The sequence below is a fragment of the Centroberyx affinis genome, unplaced genomic scaffold, assembly GCF_046629955.1.
Source record: "Centroberyx affinis isolate AG114_WGS23_722 - 3 ecotype Tasmania unplaced genomic scaffold, CSIRO-AGI_Caff_v1 ptg000436l_1, whole genome shotgun sequence".
In the NCBI taxonomy this organism is placed as follows: domain Eukaryota; kingdom Metazoa; phylum Chordata; class Actinopteri; order Beryciformes; family Berycidae; genus Centroberyx; species Centroberyx affinis.
In genome coordinates, this window is record NW_027279100.1 from 455,140 (window position 1) to 478,205 (window position 23,066).

The 23,066-nt window shown below is 44.1% G+C and overlaps 1 protein-coding gene across 2 annotated transcripts in view; it reads right to left on the reverse strand.

Moving 5' to 3' along the window:
• The window catches only part of dlgap1b (discs, large (Drosophila) homolog-associated protein 1b), a 44,750-nt gene that overhangs the window by 12,905 nt on the left and 8,779 nt on the right, over window positions 1-23,066 (reverse strand). Inside the window, exons 3-5 of one of the 2 annotated variants that reach the window (XM_071516904.1) lie at window positions 22,245-22,422; window positions 19,675-19,930; window positions 7,833-7,862 (exon numbers count right to left, since the gene is read on the reverse strand). In XM_071516904.1, coding sequence (XP_071373005.1) covers window positions 7,833-7,862; window positions 19,675-19,930; window positions 22,245-22,422 — 464 coding nt within the window. The remainder of the gene's footprint in view (window positions 1-7,832; window positions 7,863-19,674; window positions 19,931-22,244; window positions 22,423-23,066) is intronic. The other variant, XM_071516903.1, reaches the window with a different exon arrangement.

Below are 23,066 nucleotides of genomic sequence, written 5' to 3' on the forward strand. Positions count from 1 at the left end.
CAGAGGGAAGCTTCTGTTGGCCGTTTGTTTACCTTGACAGGCTACACTGCAGCTGCACTGACACTCGGCTAAACACGAGCCAACGAGAAAACACGGCGGGAATAATGGGAAGCAGCTAGCATAACTAAAAATCAGACAAGTAAACACCAGGCTATCAGCATAGAGTGAGCAATCAAGTGCCAGTGTGTTGCAAATTAATATCTAATGATGTTTATAGCCTGCAGAGGCGAAGCACTGGCCTTGGCAGTGTGTGCAGCCGAATGCTAAACTCCACCAACCAGTTTGTCTTTGAAACCTTGTCAAACAGCCTTGTCACTGGGTTTCCGGGACAATGTCATGTGGTGACAATAACCTGAAAGTTCATACCGTGTGACGATACACTGCTCTTGTGAACAGCTATGTAGCACATTATAAACAAGCTGATGGCAGCACAAGACATATCCCAAACTATTCAGCATGGCCACCAGTACTACTAGTTACCATAAAACACAAACAAGTTTTACAAAACAGCCTTGTGTTTCAAAAAGTTATGCTGTGCTAAAAAAAAAAGACCGCAATAAGTAACAAATACGACAGAGACACAACAAACCCTGCACACACTACATACAATAGTCCTTTAAAAGTCCTCTGACCGCCTTATGAGTCACCTGAAAGTCTCCCAGAGGCCCTCATGTCAGTCTACAGCTCTCTAGCCACCAGAGGTCAGAGGTCACTGGAGAGGGTTTCTGCTCTCCAGATGCCTGAACTCTCTCAGACACAATAGCTCACTGTGTGTGCATGTATGTGTGTGTGTGTGTGCCTTTTAAAGGAGTATATTTAGCATGTGTGAGTGAGGGAGGATTCAGTGCAAATGGCACCAGTGTTATAAACATCCTGGACAAACCGCTACTCTTTAAAGTTCTTGAATGCACTGCGTTCCATTCAAATTGACTTGTTTTTTTTCCATAACAGCTGAGTTTGAGTTAAACATAAGCATGCATATCAGTACAAAATAGGGTTGTCACGATACTAGAATTTCTAACTTCGATACAATACCCAGGAAAATATTGATATGCGATACCATTTTCGATACCAAGGGGGAAAAATGAATTTTCAATCTTTTTTTTTTAAATATTGTTTTCATGTTAAAATATAATTTTAACATGAAAACAATATTTTAAAGTTGTCTGAGATCAAACAACACATTTTTGTTTGACAGGTGTCGATTGCTGTCATGATTTGCTGTTTTTTATTGAGGGGAGTGAGCTTATACTGCACAAGCATGTGAAACATCATATTGCCTCCTGGCCTCTGCAGCACAGACTGTAAGCAACTAAGCAAAAAACACAACCACAGAGACCCAAACTAGTCCCTTAATATCTGCAGGGGGAAATCCCTGTGCAAATGAGACAGATGGACGGACAGATGCTTCTCCATAACGTAGGCCCGATAAAACTCATTCAAAACTTTGCACTTGCACAGCAGATTACCCCTGCTCTAGTCATCAGCCTATCAGAACATTTTTAGCTTGTTGAAGCAACAGATACCCACCAATGATAGGGAAAAATCAGCAGGGCTAGAGTTAGTGGATTATTATTGACAGAATGATTTTAATCAGACATTTCAAAGTCCGGTCGAGCCTTCTGACCGGGCCCGGACAATGCATCTGAAAACCGGACAGTCCAGTTGAAAACCGGGCATCTGGAAAACCTACTTGATAACGTTAGCTAGCTGCATCACCAGATAGAGAGTGTGTTTACAACTGTCAGCCAATGCTAAATCTGGCAGGCAGCTGCTCCCTGTTAGGCAATAGATTCAATCCACTTAACCCACTTTCCTGTGTTCCAAGTTCAAATAGAGAGCCTGGTTACCTGCATTCCTCTTTTATGGGCCCACGCTCTCCTCGCCTTGTCAATCAGTGACAGGCAGGGAGAGACATGCTGAGTGCAGAAAACAGAAGGGAGGGAGGAATGAAAATCGAGAGTTCATTTCCAAAACACTACATAACCATTTTGAGGGAAGGGGATTAGCACATAAAGTTCATCACTGAAGATCTCTAAAATCTCTGTGATCTAGTCTGTGAAAGCGTTATCAGCCAAGAACTAAGTCGGCTATTATCCTTTAAAAAGTGCCATAATTTGTTTACATTCTGTGCAATCAGCCATTCTGTGAGTCATTGTGTCAGTTAAGACCTCGTTTTGGAACAAAAGGAACAAAGGAAAAAATAACCAGGAGCAGTCCCGAAATATGCGACTGATTGTTTTATGTCCACCTAAATCTGAAAATTACTAACAATTACTCTAACGACTGCGTAATTGTCAACATCAACACTGTAAATACCAGCTGGATGACATATACAGTGCTGTCAGTTATAATCATCCAAGAGTTGGTATAAATATGTGACCCTAACGTTCCACCCTGTACACTACTGAAACATGTGGGCTAATCTCCTGAGGACTTTGAGGAGCTTGCTCAGTAAGTGTTTCTAACATGAAGGGGGTTTTCTCATTAGACCTGCCCTGTAGGGGCTCCGGGCCGTTTCCATTGTTCTCCGGTGCTCCTTGCCAAGGGCTTAGGCCTGACTAGTCTGCAACCACATGAAGAGACACATCACTCCTTTGTTTCTGTCCAAAAGACCTGCCTGCGGGGAGGTGAAAGAGAGAGGATATCTCTAAGTGACTCAACATCAGGGGAGGAAGAAAAAGGAGAGAGGGAAAGAAAGAAAAAGAGGAGAAAGAGAGAGGGGGAGACAGAGAGAAAGGGGGATAAGACAGGATAAGTTTGCCGTGCCATTTCCTTCAGTTCCTGTATTAACATTCCAGCTGCTTCGTGGGGCATAAACCTGAGCGTTAGCCCTAATGCTAAAGCTAACACACCCACACATCTCACGCATGCTTTCACTGCACTCATTTCCCAGAGTATTGCTCACCGACTGAGACTAAGCTGAGAGTCCACTGGCTCGGTGTTGGAATGACACACCGCATGTGCTGGCAATGACAGCATGGGCAACTATAACAAGTCCTAGCATACCTAAAGAGTTGTGTAGGAGAGGGAATTCAATTACTCAGAACATAAAACTGTCTAAGTTTAAGGAAATTGTGCTTGTGCAGTGACTAGACTCGTAAAAAGGCCCAAAATATGTAGCTATGTTAACATCATGTACGTGACAGAGAGACGGAGATAGAGTGAGAGAAGGAAGAGTGGACAGAGAGTCTTGGTGTGGCATTTTCTGTTGCTAAGTGGTTAATAGAGGCCACTTAGGCCAGTGAGTGTGGTGACTAAAAATAAACACAGCAACACAGCCTGAGAACAGTGCTGCCACCACACTGTCTCCAAGTACTGACACAGCTCCCTGATAAAAAGAAACATGACAGACTGTCGGCAAGAACTAAACGTCTCTGGCGTTACAGCTGAGAACAGGGAAACAAGACCGCCAGCCTGGAGAATAAAGGAGGAACGGGACAAAACAGCAAACACACAGGCGGACAGACAAACAGACAGAGACACTGACAGAAAACACACACACACACATCCACACTGAGTCAGCCCAACTAAGAGGGCTGAAACACAATGCCGATGTCATGTCATTACATGAAGAATCACCGCTCGCTGCAGCTGCTATTTACATACAAATGCAGTGGTATGTGGTCAAAAGTTCACTTCTCCAACCTCACCAAAAAAGACAGGGTGTTCATGCTACATGGACTCTGGGGGATTAACTGCACTCAAAAAGACAAGAAGTCAAAACTTGGTTCACAAAGTGAACTGGGCACAAAATGTAACAGGAAAGCTGGCGAGCGGTCTTTACAAGGGTTTGAGTTTACTCTTCCAGGAATGCCGTGAAACGTCAGTGTCGGGTGTCGTTTCACAGTCCTGGGGTTTTTCCTCGCATTCCTTCCCCCCGCTCCCCTGTTTGACGTTCTTTGTCCCGACCACTCGCACATGGAGGGGAAAGGAGACACTGGCGGCTTAATCCCCAGCCAGAGGCATGCTAAAGCCATCTGGGCCCAAAACCAAACGTCAGGCTCGGGTCTGCAGGAGAGGTGACGGGGGCTGGGCCGATGGAAAGTCAGAAGAGAGAGAGAAAAGAAGAAAACGAGAGAGAGAGAGAGAGAGAGAGAGAGAGAGAGAGAGAGAGAGAGAGAGAGAGAGGGAACAGAAAAAGAGGGGGAGACAGAGAGGTAGGAGGTACAAGGGGGAGTGGGGGTGGAACAAGAGCCAGGCCACACTGACGCATACTGTCTTTGTGGTTTCCAGTCCTGACCCTCTGACCCTATACATCCTGTCGAAGGGGGCGGAGGGGGGCGAGGGAAAGATGAGATGGCAGCTAAGTATTGGTGTGTATGTGCGCTTGTGTGTGTCCAAAGCGCATAACACATGTATCAGACTATAGATACACATATATATATATATATTTCTGAGTAGATGCCACAGAGCTCTATCCGCCTCTCAGGTGTGATTTTTCACACCCCTCTTCCCTCTCTTCCTGTGTGTTTACATCCACTCCCAGCAGAATCTCGTGGGGGAGGAACAATGGCCTCTCCAGCATTCCCACTCTCCTGCCGAGAGCACTCGTTTGTCTCCTGCATTCCTTTCCCCATTCATCTCTCTTTCTCTTTTCTCTCCCTCTCTCTCTCTCTCTCTCTCTCTCTCTCTCCTGGCCAGAATAAACGGCCCGCTACTCTTTACAGGGGCGGGGAGGGGGTCTGAGTGTGTGTCTTAAAACCTCGGAGTGGAATCAGTCCCCTCGAGCACAACCTCCCCTCTCCTCCCCTCTTTACTTGGTTAGTGAAGCAGCAAAGCTAAAAAGAAAGGGAGGGGAAAGGGAGATGCATTCTTTCTCTCCCTGTTGCTGTCTCTCAGTGTGTACCGGGGGTGAGTTGTGGCTTATTTTTAATGACTGGTTAAAAAAAAAAAAAAAAAAAAAAAAAAAAAAAAAGCGAAGGCTGGGTCTCTCCCCCGCCAGCCACTTGCACACAGACTCAGTCACATAGGCACAAACACACACACACACACACACACACACACACACACACACACACACACATGTACACACTGCTGTAGCTGAGTCTGGGACTTTCACAGAGAAGTCTTTAATTTGCGCTGGGGCCTGGCCTCCCACACTGCACAGCCCAAACCACCCACTTACAGCCACCGCCATGCACCATTCCTCAGCTTGAGCAAGAAGAATACACACAGAGAGGTTGACTTTTACTCCAACTTGCCCCCTCCCCTCCAGAACAGTGAGAGCAGCATGGACAAACTCTCAAACACACATCTTGGCTGTCAAGAGAACTTGTCTGAAGTAAACTTAGTCCTAAAAGTTTCTGTCTAGAGGACAGAGCAAAGAGCATGCATATCTAGAGGGGGCATTTTTATGGCCCCCAAAATGCAGCCAGCCAGCCTGGAGGAGATTTAATTCGGCATCCTAACCCCTCTTGTGTTTTTCATTCCCCCGGGGCTTTGAGTTTGCGGGCCCTGCCCTGCCCAGCCTTAGCATGTAGGAGCCATGAGGATCATCCACAGTCAACAGTGAGGAAATCCTCTAGGGGCTTTGCTTTTCCTTTGCTCTTTCTGATGCCAAAACACAGACAGGAAGAGCGGAGGGAGGAGGGACAGCCCCTACCTGACACAACTGCCACTACTGTCTACCTGGCCTGACACGGCAAATGGGCCGCTCACATTAAAAAAGTCTACATCTGGGAAAGTAATCTTCAAAGTAAACATGATTGAAAATGCGGTGCTGACTCCTTCATTTCAGTGGGAAACCGGTCCCATGTGTTCTCTGTGTATCCGAGTGTCAGAATAATGTGCATGTCTTTCTCTGAGCTGTGAAAGAGAGACAGTGAGAAAGAGGAAGAGTGGAGACAGCGGGGGTGCACTGCCGTGGCCCTTCTTTGTATCAGCACTGCATTTGCCATAGTCCTGTCAGCTCCTCCCTGCACCCCTCTCATTTTCCCCCTCTCTCCCCTCTTTCTCTCTCCATCTTTTTAACTGAGAACAGGAGGAGAGGAACGAATGACATTCTCCTGCCCCTGCGCTTCCTGTGTCAAAAGATATCCAAACGCCACTCTTCCTCCCTGAGTGGCCATAATCAAAGCATTCCAGGCCCAAACAAGCTGGGACCAATTAAGTCGTAAGTAAACATAAACACCTAGCAGCCACAAACCAAAGCTTGAAGTCCCGGAGGTTTACCCTTTTGACTTTTATTCTGGTTCAGAGCATGTACGGGCAGGAAATCATTGCCGATTCAGGCCGTGAAAATAATTACAGGTAATGAAAATTATGATAAAGCAACTTCTGCTTGCATTCTGCAAAATATTCAACAAGAACTACAGTTGCAATTCACCTGCATAAGCATTTAAGATCACACTGCATCAGAACGTCATGTTGTGCAGAATGTGTGCCATATTTAACACTTGCAGGTTTGACCAGCCTACATACATTTGTGCAGCAAGCATGCTTCAAAGCAACTGTTCACACAATGATGGTTACAGTAATGATCTGAAGCTATGATGACCCCTAGTGAAAGGTTTCATATTGCAAGTCAAGTCTTGTTCTTTTTCTTGGGTTGCTTCCATCGCAGTTCACAGGAAGAGGCCAATTCACTTCACATGATCAAATCAGTTTTAAAATTTTATATTAGACTGATTAGACTGTGCTGACTGCTGTTGCTGTGGATTGGGCTAAATCACACACAGCAGGTTAGATTCAGTGGGAAGTTAAGAGTCCAAACACATCCATGACAAACATCACTAACACGTTGCGATTGTACAAGCCATCCCATGTGGGAATAATAGGCAATAAATCCGCTGATGTAAAACTGAGAATTGTGAATTAGATGCGATTCCTCAGGAGCCGTTCGACTGATGACTAACGCTCGTAAGCTCACACAGGGCAAAATAAAAGGGACGCCGATTCTTTCCCCCCTCGTGCCACGAGAGAGCGACAGTGCAAGTTCCCACTGGCTTGCATTCTCAGACAGCCGTGACAGGATGAAGTAATTACTGAGTGGTTGACACACCAGCATGGCTAGGATTTATCTCCTCCAGGAAGAGAGATAGCCAAATCACAGTTTACCCACATCGAGCTCCCAGTTTGGGCTTGATCCCACAGCTGCAGCGGGAGAAGCCACACACAGACAGACTGACACTGTAGACATTTACAAGCACAACGCATGTACGTGCACACACACACACACACACACACACAAAAAAGAAAAAAGAAAGGTGCTGCTTGATCGCGGTACGGCTGGCAACCACAACAGAGGATGGTGTCTTTCTCCCCTTTTATTCCATATGTGTGTGTGTGTGTGTGTGTGTGGTGCGTGTGCTTGTGTGTCACCACATGCCTAGACCCAGCCCTTGTTTCCTGTCAAACACACCTACTTCCAGCATCAAAGCATGTGGAATGACAGCATTATGCAGGTGTGTGTGCGAGAGAGAGCGAAGGAGAGAAATGGAGAGAGAGAGAGACAGAGAGAGAGATGGAGAGACAGAGAGATGACAGCAGACTACTGTTTAATTTACATCCCCTCTTTGAATAATAATTCCACCTTAGCGGATGGCAGCTTTGATCCACTGACACACAGGTGTATTTCACATGCAGAGGGGCACGTTGCTAAGGCAGAGCTTTATCTGTCCCTGTAATTAACACCAGGCCAGGAAATGGAGAACTAGTGTGTGTGTGTGTGTGCATGTGTGTGACTGAAGAGGCATGGCATGAGGGATTGATGGAGCTCAAAGGAGCATTCCAGTGTGAGCGCTGTTTGATCTCCTTGTCTCTCAGTCTCACACATGTACAGTAGGCAATGCATTGCATGTCAGTCACGCCTCAAGTGTACAGTATCTCACACTCCACACTCTGTCCCATCCTGCTCACATCTCTCGCTCTCTCTCTCTTCCTCTCTCTCACCTGCCTCTCCCTCACACACACACTTGAATTGTAGATATGACCTAAAAATCTGACTGGAATAATGTTCTTAAGTGATCTCACAGGGTAAGACTCTAGACTTGCCATGTGTGCTGAGCCCTAGTGCTGTGGTCAAACATGAAAAGGCCGTCATGGGCTAAATCCAATGAAGGGATGCAGCCCCCCCTAGTGGTGAAAAACTAGAATTGAAAAATGTATTTCTGGGAATTGTCTCTGCTGCAAAGTCACTGATCGAGACAAGAAGAGGCATTGCTCACAGTGCTGTCACATCAGCTACTATTATGGCATCAAAACAACACATCTATTTTCACAGGGAAAGCTGGTGTAATTTCATACATTGAGAAAACTCTGATTCATTTCATTATGTGCTGTCATAGCCGCCTGATTTGCTTATTTGCCATGGCCACATTTTTTCCCCAGATGACCAAGGTAAAATGGCAATTTAGGATTATCAGACAAATGTGCTGACAATACGTGTTCTTGCCGCACCTAACAAAGTGCAGGAGCAAGACAGAGAGTCTTCAGCCTCTCTTTAGGCCCAGGGAGACTGTGTATAGAGAGATCAGCTGAGGGGCTGGATGAGGCAAACACAGTGAGAGCAAATCAATAGAGCTTGGACTGATTGATGACCCGGATAAATACACCTTGGTAAATACAGGTGGTGACTGTCATCAGATGCTAATTAAGACAAATTGTTTAATTCTAAATGACACAAATAAATTGACAAATTGAAAACTCAAGAGCTGCACTGGATTGCTATTTTGTAAACTCAGCATATATATAAGTTATGGTTTAGTCATATATTTTGCTGATGCCAGAGGTGGAAGGAATGAATTACATTTACTCTCATTACTGTAACCAAGTAGCTTTTTGGTGTACATGAACTTTTTTTAAGTCAGTAATTTCACAATTACTTGAGGATGTCTTGACTGAAGTATTTTACTTTGCTACATTTTATAACATCCATTATAGAATACACATTTTGTAGGATCTCTATAAGCATTGCATCAGGAATTGGTCAATTGTAGACTGCATTTGCATCAGACCTGCAAAACCATAACATTAAGTAACTAACATTAAATGCTCAAATGTATCCATCATAGTGGTTAATATTAGATAAAAAACAATCCGTCCAGCTACACTATTATTGGTTTGTATTTGCCTGTTTTTTAAAGAAACACTGTAATAACATTATTGAATAATAGGGATGGACATTTGCTGTTGTTTTTTAATCACAGATCGAATAATGATATGTATTATAGCACGCTCAACATAGTCATGAATATGCAATATCAACACTGTATTCAAAGAGAGTAAACAATAATCAGTTGATAATGGAGTTGTGGGAGGAGAGGTGCATACTCTCCATAGCACAGTGCATTATCCTGCCAATTAAGCACCACATTTTCACCCGACCGCTTTGTCTTTGTTATTCTGTCTTCAATCTGCATTTTATGTGGGCTAATACAAAGCTGCAATTAACATTGCCCAGAGTGACCTCTTTTAGGTGATTGAGTGAAAGAATTAGAAGGGTTATTAAAAAGGAAAAGTGAATGGGGAAGTAAAATTAGGTAAGGGAAAGATACAGTTAGTGAGTGAGGGAAACACTGAGTAGGTGGGGAAAGTCAGTGACTGACCATCCATCCAGATCCATGGCCTTGGCCTGTTTAGATTTGCAGATCTGAAAACACTGAGAATGGTGGTGAAGAAAGGAAGGATGGTCTGCACAGAAACCACCACTAACATATTCCTAAATGTTGTGTTGATTCATGCTTTATTTTGTTGATGCACTTTATTTTGTAAAGTGTTTCTTTTCAATTAAAAGAACCTAGTTTGGACTCTCTGTCCTCTCGTCCATTCTACATTAGGTGGGAAAAATCAAACTGTATGTAACAATTTAAGTAACTCAGTAACTTTTACTTGCTACTTTTTTTTCAGCCACGTAACAGTACTTGTATTTGAGTAGGACATTTTGGTGCTCTTCCCACCTCTGACCTGTGTCATTCTGTCGTTGTCGTCGTCATGGCAGCACCCGAGCCAGGGAGGCTGTGTTTTGAGTCGCCTGTCATCACATCTTTATTTATCCAAAATGATATGTGGACACTTCATATCTTAGCTAGATGACTGGGTTAAGTGTCCCTCCTCTATCTCTTGACAAGTGTTTCATCAACTTATCTTTAGCATGATAATTGCTTCTTAATAGACACTGCGAACGACTGTGTGTGTGTGTGTGTTTTTGTATGTGTGTACGTGTGGTGTTAAAAATCTGTGTTGCTGGGAAAATCAGACTGGATAATCGACAGTAGATAAGGCAGAGAGAGAGAGAGAGAGAGAGAGACAGAGAGAGAGATCATTGCAAGCCATGACTAACTACATTAGTCCCCATAGTAACACAGAAGTACAACAGACCTGAGGCAACCGGATATACTCCTTTACAAACACAAGTCAGCCATCCACTCTCCAAACACCACACACACACACACACACACACACACACACACACACACACACGCACATGCACACACACACACACACACACACACAACTCATAATCTACAATATTATCACATATTCGTTTGAAGTATCCATTGGAGCATGGTGTCTATTTCAAAGCGGATTTCAAAGCCTTCAAAAACATACTAGTTAATACATGTACGCAGGCTGTTTTCACCATACTCAATGGGCTATGCATAATGGGATGGACAAGGAACACAAAGATTGGATTAACAATTTGCTTCCTTGTTTCCCTGTCCATCTTAGAACTCAGCTCTTTAGCCCATTAGTAGCAGGGTAAGTCTATACACTTAAATATAACAAAACAGTAGCTGTCAATACCCATAATGCAATATTTTATTTAGGTCTGCACTCAGGCAGCAAGCTAAAATGTAGTTTGGTTGCAATGACATACTCCATAATGCGTGTTAATAAACATAGAAATAGCTGTTTAGATGAATCAGTTAATTGCTAATAAAACTGACAGATCACTAACAAAATGATTGTGTTCTTCATCTCTAATTAAAATCATTTGGTTTTCCAGGAACATACCACACATGCAACACACCCGGTGATTCTGGCAGTTTCTAATTATTAAATGTGGATGTTGTTGTTTGGACACTTCGACAAGTAATGATGCCAAGCCAGAAGCTAACATCTTAATAAACTTGTTCCACTCTGTATTGAAATACAATAAACCTCATTTATCAAGCAATGATTCTGTTCTTTAAAACTAACATCGCCCCAGGAACTTTTTGCTGCCAGTTTAAACGCCAATACATAACGCATTTAAACAGCTGCCACTTCCAAATGTGGTTGTGTCTCTGGAGAACACAGCTTTCACATTGAATTTATCGCCAATACCGATGAGTGGGAACATTTTGTAAATCACATTTTAATGATCCCTGTGGGGAAATTAGGTGGATGTAGCAGCAAAAGTAATAGGGTTCAGCAGGCATATGAAATAAGCAATAAATACAGTAAAACAAATAAAGACAATAAAGCAATGAAATAGAAGGTAAACAGAATGTAAACAATTTAAACAAGTTAAGTAACCTTTATGAGTTGAAAGTATGAGCAGTTACTTACAGTTGTTACTGCCAGACACGACTGCTTACTCAAATATGGAATACAGAAATTAGAAACATGTTCTTTATAGATAAATAAGTAGAAAAGACACTACTGTGTACTAATAACTCAACCCTTAATTTTACTGTGGTTTTATTTATGGCTTGATGATGGAGGGTCACTGTGACTAAGACCTTCCTGAATGAATGTGTCAACATCTGAGCCGCATGTTAAATGCTACACAAGACATATTCAGGATGGCCTCTGTCATATAAGTGATACTGATGTAATCCCACATGACTATGGCCTAGTTAAACGTGTGTGTGTGTGTGTGTCCCTGGCATGTTGAGCTCAGGAGAGTCTCACAGCTTGTCTGAAAATAGCAAGCAGAAAGCGGGTAGGTGAGCAAGCAGGCGGCATCGCTGGCATCATGAACTGAATGGTGTGCATGACTCACTCAAACACAGATGGTCTGCTGGAGAAGTGGGGCCACAGACTGCTCATCTGTCACACAGCAGGGTGTTAGGGACCTTCCATCTCCCCCAGCATGCCTTGCTCCAGTAACTGACACCGCTGTTTCCCATGAGGCCTGAGGGCTTAGCATCTTTCCCCTCTGCCTCCTTGATGCTCACTTCAACTGTCACAGAAGCCTGACATGAACCGTGGATGAACTGCGGCTCCAGACCGGCCCTGAATATAACCTAAATAACTGCAGAGACTTGTGTTGTGATGCCGTGCCAGGCGTGTGCTGTGTGATGTAGGCCACACCTGTTGTCCCACATCAAGGATCAGACACCAAAATAGACTGGGAGCTGGAAGCTGTTCAGCATTTCCCGGCTACCATGAGTGAGGTCCTGAGAGCAAACAGCTCGCAGGCTAATCTCAGCATGCTCACATGGGGACTGATTTGGAGGGAAAACTACTTGCCATGGGCATGGGAAAGAGCAAAAACTCTATTCAGTATCAGTGTCAAGACTTGTGGACTACAGGCCTACAGGCTTACAGGCCTAAAGAAAGTAAAATAAAGTAGATAAACTATACTCACAAAATTCAGTCTATTCTTTCTTATTAGTCTAATGTCACTTTAACAATCAATGTATTACTAGTTTTTAAATATCATGACCATACTCTTATGATAATCCTATTTATTTGCGTTTATCACCAAAAAATTCTCACATTTCCTATTTCATTATGATTGGGATCTTGTCACTGGCGTTGTCACTATCATTATAATTGTCTCGTTTTATATTAACAATATAAGTAGCCTCGTAGATTTTCAACTGAAGCGTGAATAAGCAGAAAAGCTGGGATGGGCGCTGATAGTTCCATTGTCAAGCGACACACAATAGCATATCCAACTTCCGGTTCCCATTACTTTCAAAATAAAACCCTTATTGAAAAACGTGGTGCAACGTACCAACGTGGAAATAAAGAATATAAACGCGGGGCATTCAGTGGTGGATTACTCTGACTAATTTGACACCAGGTATTGGATCTCCCACCCTGCAGCCTTTAGGAACAATTTGTATGCTGTTATGGATTAATTAACTTCTGAGATCGTAGAAATCCCTTTAGGCTGTATAGTATATTTTCGAGGTTCAAATCATCCAGCCCTAATATTTTAGCCTGAAATTTGACATTCTCATCAGGAAATATAGAATTTCAAATTTCTAGTGATTCCATTCTGTGTTTTCTATTTATATGTAATAAGATCCCCCCCCACCCCACGCATACACGCGCGCATGCACACATTTGCTAGTCTTTTATTTTGAAGGCAACGTAGCCTGACTTCCGGCATCACTATGCCTCTGTCTGCCTTGACGCAAACGCAGCTCGCTATCAAGTCATGCCTCTCGCTCTGGCACAAAACAACAGAGAAACACAACAGAACAGCGGCTTTTACTCACAAAGGCGGATCCAGTAGTCGCACATGCCGAGCAGCACGCGGTAGAAACACTGAAGCAATGTCATAAACGCTGCGGCTTCAAAACAACTGGCGCTTCTCTGATGCGATGAGATGAGATGAGATGATAGGACTCTTCCCTGCTCCCTCTTTTCCTCTCTCACTCTGACGATATTGGATCTTATGTCAGGATGTGGACGCGCGTCACCCCCCCTCCTCCCAACACACACACGCACACACACACACACACGCGCGTACTTTTTTTGACTCATTCTGCCCTGGGTCGGACAGTCCCGTTCACAACTTACGAAAAACACCATAATATTCTTGTAATACTCCTACAGGGACTTTTAGTGTGTTTGTGGTGTTCAGTAGTGTGTTTATAATGATCTTATCGTGCTCTGTGGTATTTTTTGTTATAAATCTCCTGTGGTATCACTATGATATTCTTACACTTTTAATTGTGTTGTGATAGCCTAACTGTGTAGTATCTCCCTAACAGGTATTATAGGATTACTATAGATCTTTTTTTCATATGGGAGCCGTTCTAAACAAAACCAAATATAAAACACACAACATACATTGTAATATCCTCCATCTTTTTGATACTTCCTACAGCAATGCAGCAGGAGCCATCAAGAAGTGATGGTTTCACCTTACTTTGATTCCCAGGACCACTGAAAACATTCAGCCGAACAGAGAATATGGTACATAAACTCATGGCTGCCACCTTGTGGCCGAGAAGCCATTTTAACTAAACAGGATTAGCTGGTTCTGCACTGAGCTTTCTCACACCCAGCAGGGTTAGAGATGTAGTGCAGGGCAACCCCACCTGAACTCCATTCACCCACTTTGTATTCTGACATAAATAATAATTCACAGTAAGTAGCCCCAAACTGATGTAAGCTGTATGATGATATAAGATCTTTTCAGTTAAAAAAAGAAGATTTAGTTTAGAATGATTTAGTTTTCTATTACTGTACTGTACTACTGTCTGTCTTCTCTATTGCTGTCTGTCTTTTTGTTGTTGTTTCTCTCGCTTTCTGTAAAGCACTTTGTAAACAGTTTTTAGAAAGGAGCTATACAAATTAATGTTATTATTATTATTATTATCATTATTATGGTGATCACCACCTGGAGGTCATAGTTAATGCATATTTTAACACCATGCATATGCCTGTGACACTTTTTTTGCAACACTGATACAGATCAAGATTTGTTCTTTTTCATTTTGTGTTGTATAAATGAAGGTCACCATTAGTCAGCCTATGCATAAAAACTTAAATTGCAGAATTGATCACCAGTCAGATTACGTGATAATACGGAATATGGACTTAACTGCACCTTATGAGGCAAAGGCATCAGAGATTAGCATCCTTACCCTAATACACTTTATTCATACAGCCTCGGGGATTACGTGTTTACCTTTGGTTTTGCCCTTGCTCTGACCTGATCAGTCTCTGTCAACAGACACAACAGGCAAGCAGATGGCCAAATCCACAGTAACCGACCGCAGCAGCATGGACCAGAGAAACAGCGCTCAGGTCAGTGTCATCAGGACCAATAGCTCTGTCAGACCTAATACAGCCACAGGGGCCTTTCACCTGCAGTCCTCCTCAAACCCACCTGGAGACGGGACCTGCTCACACACACACACACACACACACACACAGCAGAGGAACAAGCAGGGCCCCGGAGCAGAGTTTTTTTTTCTTCTGTACTTTACTTTAACAGATGAGTCATCTTGACATGTGACAAACAAATTTCATCCTTGCTCTTCTAAATTTGCGTGGGCTGGTGGAGGTGTGAGGGTAGATCTGGTCAAAATCTTAGCTTGATCTTGATTTGACCAGACTTGGGTCTTGTTTGCATCCCTCCCACTTATATTTAGAACATTGGGAAATTCGAAGGTATTTATTCTCACAAGCTCTCTCTGAGCAGTGTTATTGGAAACATGCCAGTGGCGGCAACGATTGTCCTTAATTGGATCAAGCTGTCTGGTAGTTTTCATCCACCCACTCACACACCTAGGAGAGAAGTGCAGTGCTGTGTTACATCCAGCCTCTAGGGGCAGTGTTGTACAGGCTTTACAGTATTTTATCCTCTGCTACTACAGTCTGCATCCAGCTGGAGAGCACACAGCAGCTCCCTCAGCATGCATTATCTAAACATTGGATTAAATATTTATATTTATATTTTTTCATATTTCTGGAGCAGCACACCAAATGCTACCTGACACTTGTTACTCACTCTGATCATCCACTGCCTCTATAAAGTCTATTGTATTGCACTGTAAACAACTTCTTTATCTTCATGTATATTTTAATCTACATTCTTTATTATTGTTCTGTTACTTCTCCCCTTTTTTGGAACTTGCCTAAAGAATACTATTCAAGAAAGTAGCAGTCATTCTGTATTTTGAGTTTTTGAGTTTTTAGTTTTAGTCATTTTGAGTTTTCCAGATAGCACAGTGAAGGCAGATAGGATAGTGAGTCCAGAGATGCGACAGCCAACTAAAACACGAGCTGGTAGTCCATCAAGTGACAAGTCCATCAGCAAAATGAGCCACCAGCACGCCTCAAACGCTTACTTAAGGAGCGCTTTATTGAGCGCTGGGCCTCTGTTGTGGGCCATAGGAAATTTACAGCCATTAAATTAAACATTGTCCCATAGCTTATTACAGGAGCTAGGGGAGCAAGACAACTCTTTGCAGCCAATCTCTCCACACCTCTGAAAAATAGATGCTGGGAAAATGAGGCTGGATAATTGACAGTGGGCCAGAGAGAGAGAGAGAGAGAGAGAGAGAGAGAGAGAGAGAGAGAGAGAGTGAGAGAGAGAGAGACCATGGCACAGTTCCCAGGCTTAAGACCTGTGTGTACTCTCTTTTTAATTGAAGGTCACGTCTCCTTTCAGTGAAACAACAGGTTGCTTTTTTTTCACACACCTAACTGCTGCTGTGGAAAAGCAGGAAATCTAGTTGCTCCGTCGGAGGCGGAGGAGAGGAAAGACAAAGCAGAGTGAAGAGGTGACGAATATGTTAACTGGAGACGACGCGGGGTGGAGGAGCCAGGGCTTAGAGGCAGTAAAATCCTCACATTAACCGATTGCTATGGATTTTCTGAAGCTTTAGAGAGAGGATCTGCTCCAGATTTTGTTAAACCGATCCAAAGGAGCTGATGTCTAGGCCAACATGTCTGTCCCAGGCAATAGTAGCAACTGTCAGTGTGTGTGTGTGTGTGTGTGTGTGTGTGTGTGTGTGTGGCGCACGCGTATGCCAGTTTAAGGGGGTGAGAGACAGATGATAGCAGCCACAGCCACTTGACGTTCAAAGAGAAGAGATCAAAGGACAACCCCTTACTTCGGTCTCCTTCCTCAGGATTAAAAAGATCATCAATAATAATGGGCTGGAGCAGCGCAGTGGGCAAACTGGGGAGGAGTATGAGCGGAAGCTGTTATGTCTCTCCTGTGTGTGTGTGTGTGTGTGTGTGTGTGATATTTTGGCGGTTTGCCGGGGGACAAGTGGGAGCAGAAACCATAAGTGCGGGCTGTTTTTCTGGAACCGGTGCCTGAGCCATCCTTCAGAAGCATCATGCAATATTCACCACAACAACGTCTTCACTTCTCACTTTGGCCTCCCAGCAGCTTTCCTGTGAAATGTGTGATTGTGTGAGTGTGTGTGTGTGTGTGTGTGTGTGTGTGTGCGTGTGTGTGAGCGTCTACATGCATGCATCGCCCTTAGCTAGTGGAAGAACAGAGAGGAATAAACAAGACTGTTTATGCAGCGACTCTATTCTGTGTAGGAACTTATTGCAGCATTATTTATGCGCAGTTTATGCGTGTGATCAGGTTTTTATTATCACAGGAAGCGAGTCACAGAAAAAATAAGCGAGAAAACAAAGACTGTCAGACTCCAAACTTCTATTATGAACGGTACGTTGTATAATACACATTGTACAAACCTGTGCATAAGAGCTACCATGTGTTTATTTGTGTGTGTGTGTGTATATGAGTATGCGCATTATCCTATACTGTTTGTCCTAATCCTCTGAGCAGCGAACGGCGCACATGGCTGGCATACGGCTGCGTTACAAGACATCTCTATTATGTGTCCATGTTAATGCATGTGAGGAAAATATAGAGAGCGAGAAATGCAAACGTTCACTCAGACTGCAGTCAGACCGAAACCTTCTCTCCCTCCTCTCCTTCCAATCTCTCTCTCCCTCTCCTCTTCAATCACAGCCTCTCCCCAGGAGGAGAAAGAGGAGAGGTGGCTAATTAATTACAGTGACTGACGACTCAGTAGTGGAGATCTAAGGAGGTGATGAATTGCTCAGTAGTATAGCTATGACAGTAATCTGTAGCAATCCCCTACCTTCAGTACCTACCACAGTACTGTTCCCCACATTGCCCCATAATCTCTCTCTCTCTCTCTCTCTCTCTCTCTCTCTCTCTTTCTGTCTGTCTGTCTCTCTCTCTCTCACTCTTGCTCTCTCTCTCTCTCGCCTCACTTGCAATTGATTCCAAGACACAATAAGGTTGGCAGTGAATTAAGGTCAGAGGAAAACACTGCCAATCAAACCACAAAGAGCTACACAAGCCAATCAGAGGGCCGGGCTTGATTGGATGCAACAAGATGACGCTGGATCTTTACTGCTCACACACCAGTCTAGTTTCTCTACTTTGTACTTCCACAATGTCCATTCATCATGTGACAAAATCAGACACACAAAATGGATGTTCATGAAATGGCCAACAGCTGTTATGCTGCTGCTGCTGCTGACACGTATGCGCGCGCACACACACACACACACACACACACATACACGCACGCTGCTCAGCCACCTCTAGCTACTATCTACCTGACATGGATTTAAAGGTGTTACCTTTACATCATTGGCAAATGACTATTGATCTACAAAATTACTTCTGCAAGGTGTGTGTGAAAGATAGCTAGAGAAGGAGTGAGTAAGAAAGCAAGAGAGAGAGAGAGAGAGAGAGAGAGAGAGGGAGGAGTGGGGTGTGGTCTGGGGGAAGTGACACAGCAGGATAAGTGCACCTGTATCTGATCATGTTTTATCTGTTTTTTTTATCCGTCTCAGCAGCGCAAAGCAGCTGTCTAGCTTGAAAGCCATGGATCTGTTCCCAACAACACTTCACCTGATAAATGGTCTTCATTATCTCTCCCTTCCTCGGGGGAAGGAGCTCTGAATGTCCCTCTCTTGATCTTATCAATCTCTCTTTATAGATCAATAACTACCACTACACAATAGAACAATCAACTGAACCCGCCGTTGCCTTTAACTGTGCCGTTTGACTCAACTGTCGATAGAAGCGTGATGAGAATGTCGTTCGCTGCAACTTCACATTTTAACAAATTTTTGTAACTGGCCAGCCTTTTATCAGCTGCGTAGAAAGGAAATCGTTTAGTAGTCTTGGAGGAAGTCAATTGAAGCAAATCTTAAATGGCACTAAATTAATGTTTGCTCAGAGTCAACAGCGAGCAGTTTAAATTGATGGGACTGGTTTTGCCATCCTCACAATTTGCAGTAAATGATTTTAATTAGCTGACTGTAACCTCGTCAGCCGGGTTTGGGGAAATGTTGTGTTTTAATCGGCATAATTAAACAAAAGCGGAGAAGAACGGCGATGTGCGGTGGCCGACGGTGACTCACTGCGCACAATGTAAGGGAATGACGTCTGGATTTGCAGTGGGAAACATAGAAGCGCCCAGTGCTGAATGCCAACACCACTCAGCATCAATACTGCATGCAGTAATGCTGGAAAGCCGAGCACCCCAGACCACGAGGCACACAAGAGGGCTAAAATAAGACCCAGCCACTGAGCTTTACAGCTTGAATAAGCTCTTATGAGAAAAAAACAGTTCTGCATTCATCATATTGTATCTGAGAGGAAAACTGGGTCAGATGGATAATAATGCACAGAGTTTGGGTCTGCCTTTGCAAAGTGAAACTACTCCCTAGTCAGCTAACCGAGGTGACTCTTTCCGCTATGAACAATATACAGTGCAGAATTGGAAAAGACAGGATTTGAAGAAAACCACTGGCCGATTCTATGTCCACACTTTATATAAGAATAAATCACCCTTTGCAGTAACTGCAGTACTCATTTATATAATTCTCTGCTGACACTGGACACATGCTGTATAATGTATAACTTACACACACAGCACATCTATAATGCATCCTCTCCATGCACACATATGAATCGGTAATGTGCTATGGATTATGCATGTTCGCACGTTTATGAGTACACGTGTGTGAGCGTGCGTTGCCACTCACCTGTGCTGCTCTGGATGGTTCTGACAGTGGTGGTGGTGCGCGGGGGTGAGATGGCCCTCCTGGCGCCCACCACGATCCCCCCCTCCTCCTCCTCCTGGGAGCAGCCTTTCTCAATGGCACGCACGTAGCTGTGGCTCCGCATGCGGAAGCAGCCCGACATGGGCAGGTCCAGGGCATCCACCGCCTGCGACTCCATCTCACTGAACACTGACTCACACACCGCCTCGATCTGCCCGTTCACCTCCACCTCGCTCACCTGCGGAGGAGGGGAAACACACGGACACGGGCACACACAAACACACAACCACAAACACACACAGGAGCACGTGCACCCACGCACAGAGGAAAACAGAAATGCACAGACACACACCAGTCCAGCCCAGTGTAGGGCAAAGGAGAGGAGACATTAGGTTAGAAAAGCAAAAGTCAGGGCAACATTACTTAGTGCTGCAATACTTAATTTTACAGAGCTAGTCAATTGATTAAAGCTCCACTGGGCAAGATTTTTATGTAAAAATACACCTGTCTTATCAGCCTAAATTACAAAGTGGGGCTGCAATAGAGAAGAGCATCCCATCTCCCCTAATTGAGACCCTGTAGATTTTCCCTATTTGCCGAAATAAAATCCTGGTGTTGGATATGGACACTCCTCTGCCCACAGAAAGTGATGAATCGAAACTTGAAATACAAACTGTCTCCTGAACAGCAGCGAGTGAGCGTTCTGTCCAGAGAAAGCTGGGCTCCCCAATGTTAGATCTTTAGCCTCTCTCATCTCTTTGGTATAAAGCTTTGGTTAACATGAGCGTGCTGTGTGCAGTCTGCTAACGTCACATCACATAAACAGTTACCTCTCACTTTCAGAGCTGCCAGTGTGCAAAATTGCCTAGTGTAGCTTTAACTTATGTATAGAAATTAATAAAAAAAAACAAATATATTCAAGGATAAAAGAACGTCCAAGGAGTGCAGAGGGGAGGAATCATTGTGGGATAAAACTTCCATCCAACGGAGTGAAGAACTATGAGTGCTGTGACTGCAGGAGTATTGGTATCACAGGTGAGATTCAGGAAGTGTCACTGCTAAGACTACTGGGAACTGGAGTGTGACTACAGGAATGTAACTACACCTACAGCACCAACTACTGGAGTTTGGGTTTTAGGGGAATTGAATAGGCTTCAAACCAGGGCCTGTAAATCAAATAAACAAAAAAAGACAACAGCAAACTTTAGAGAGCCTTGTTGCAGACTTGCATGGTGAGAGGAAGAGACTGGTGGGTGTGTGGGAGATTGGGTTGTGTGAGGGTATGTAAGATAAAGCTCCATCCCATTCCATGAAGTTGCCCTTGTTCCGCCCTCTTTTCAAATCTGACATAATTAGAAAATCACCTGAATGTGCTCAGTTAGTTCAGAATAATAAAGAAAAACAAACAAGAGCACTGTGTAGGGAGCAGAATAATGGGAATGGGATGCAGCCAGGGACTGGATGTGTAAGCAGTTGGGATGGTTTGGGTGTGTGTCAGTGAAGAGAGACAGTGTGTGCGGTACACAACAGTGCAAGTGTGTATAGCTTGGAGTCAGAAAGGTTTTCAGGCCTCGATTCAATCCAATGATATGACTCATTTTTTTTATTGTGTGCATACATACACACTTTATGCGCGCACACACTCCCACACACGTACGAGAGAAAGAGAGAGGGAGAGAGAGAGAGGGCCTAGTGGCACCCCTTCCTGCAGGTGTGTTTTTGTAGATACCCGGTCTAGTGTCCCATTCTCCTGTGGGCCTGCTCCATGCCAGGACTTGAAGGGATGTCTCGAGGGTCCATCCTTCACCTGGTGAGACAAAACGTTGCCCCTGGGCTTTGGGGGGAGCACAGATCCCTGTTCCCCCGGGCGAAAAGGTAAGCTAAGCTCTCCTGCCACTCCAAATCATTTAGAGTACCAAGCTGTGCTCAAAATCCAAGCCGACTAATATCTTATTTTGTGCCACCGTGACAATAACAGAGCTCTCCTGCCTGAAATCTTTATCGCTGACGGCTGAGCGCTTCCACTGTTTCCTGGCCAATTCTTCAATATGTTCAATATCTATCAAATCAAGGCACATGCACCTGGTCATTTGAAACCCATCTCTATTTAACTTATTCGTAAAATTCATATGCCTGCATGTTAATTCTTGTTTTTCTTCACAAATGAGGACGCCAAATTGAAGAGTGCGTCTCCCACCTGTCATTCTGCTTCACAAAGGGCGCTGAGGCAGAAGGAGGGTATCAGGGTAAAAAGGAAGGGGGGGGGGGCAACTGCACACTGTTTAATTAGCCAATGTGAATATACTGTACCTCTGATCATCTGAGCTTAGGAAAACAGCAAGCAGATGCATATGCAAAAATTGGGCCATGGTTTTAGCCCATTAACTATTCATACTCACAGTTGCCGTATGGTGACCTGATTAATTAGGGTTAGGGCGGCTACGGGGCGGGATTTCCTCCCCCCTGCACAACCTTAGTGGACATAGAGGTGGGGATAGAGGGGGCTGGAGGGGCCGATGGCAGGAGGGCACGGGCCCGTGGGTGCCACTAACCTGGCTGATGGTGCTCATGGCTCTCATGTAGCTCTCGTTTCGCGAGCGGAATTTTGGCGAGGCCAGCAGCCCCGCCGGGTCCAAGCTGTCCAGACTCCTATTGATGGAAACCTCACTCACCGCCCGCAGGTAGCTGTGACTCCGGATCTGCAGCTTGGGAGAATGCTCCGTGGAAATCCTGTCACCAGAAAGAGAGAAAGAGAGAGAGAGAGAGAGAGGGAGATAGAGAGGGAGAGAGAAGCTCTGAGTAACTGGACCTGATTTCCATACCAGTTATTATTCTATATATTTGACCCATTGTCATCCTATTTAGTCCATATAAACTACTGTCACTCTGTAACCTAAAATATATGTTGCATCTTTGCCCATGCCTTATGATTTAAATGCTGTTTTGAATTTGCTAATTGTATTATAGGCTATCACTTTGGCAATATTGTTTTCCTAACTTCCATGCCAATAAAGCTCATTAAATTGAACTGACTTGACAGAGAGAGACAGGGAGAGAGAGAGAGAGAGAGAGAGAGAGAGAGAGAGAGAGAGAGAGAGCATGGTAGCGAGAGAGAAAGTGAGGTAGAGAGAGGCAGGAAAAGAGCAAGAGAGGGAGAGATAAAGTAATGGAAAGAGAGAGAGAAGAGAGAGAAAGAGAGGTTGAGAGAGACAGACAGAGACAAAGAAAGAGTCAAAGCGAGATAGAGCAGACGAAGAGAGGGAGAAAGAGAGGGAGAGATACACTGATGGAAAGAGATAGAGAAAAGAAAGAGTCAAAGTGAGATAGAGACAAGCAAACGGAGAGAGAGAGAGAGCAAGATAGAGAGAGAGAGT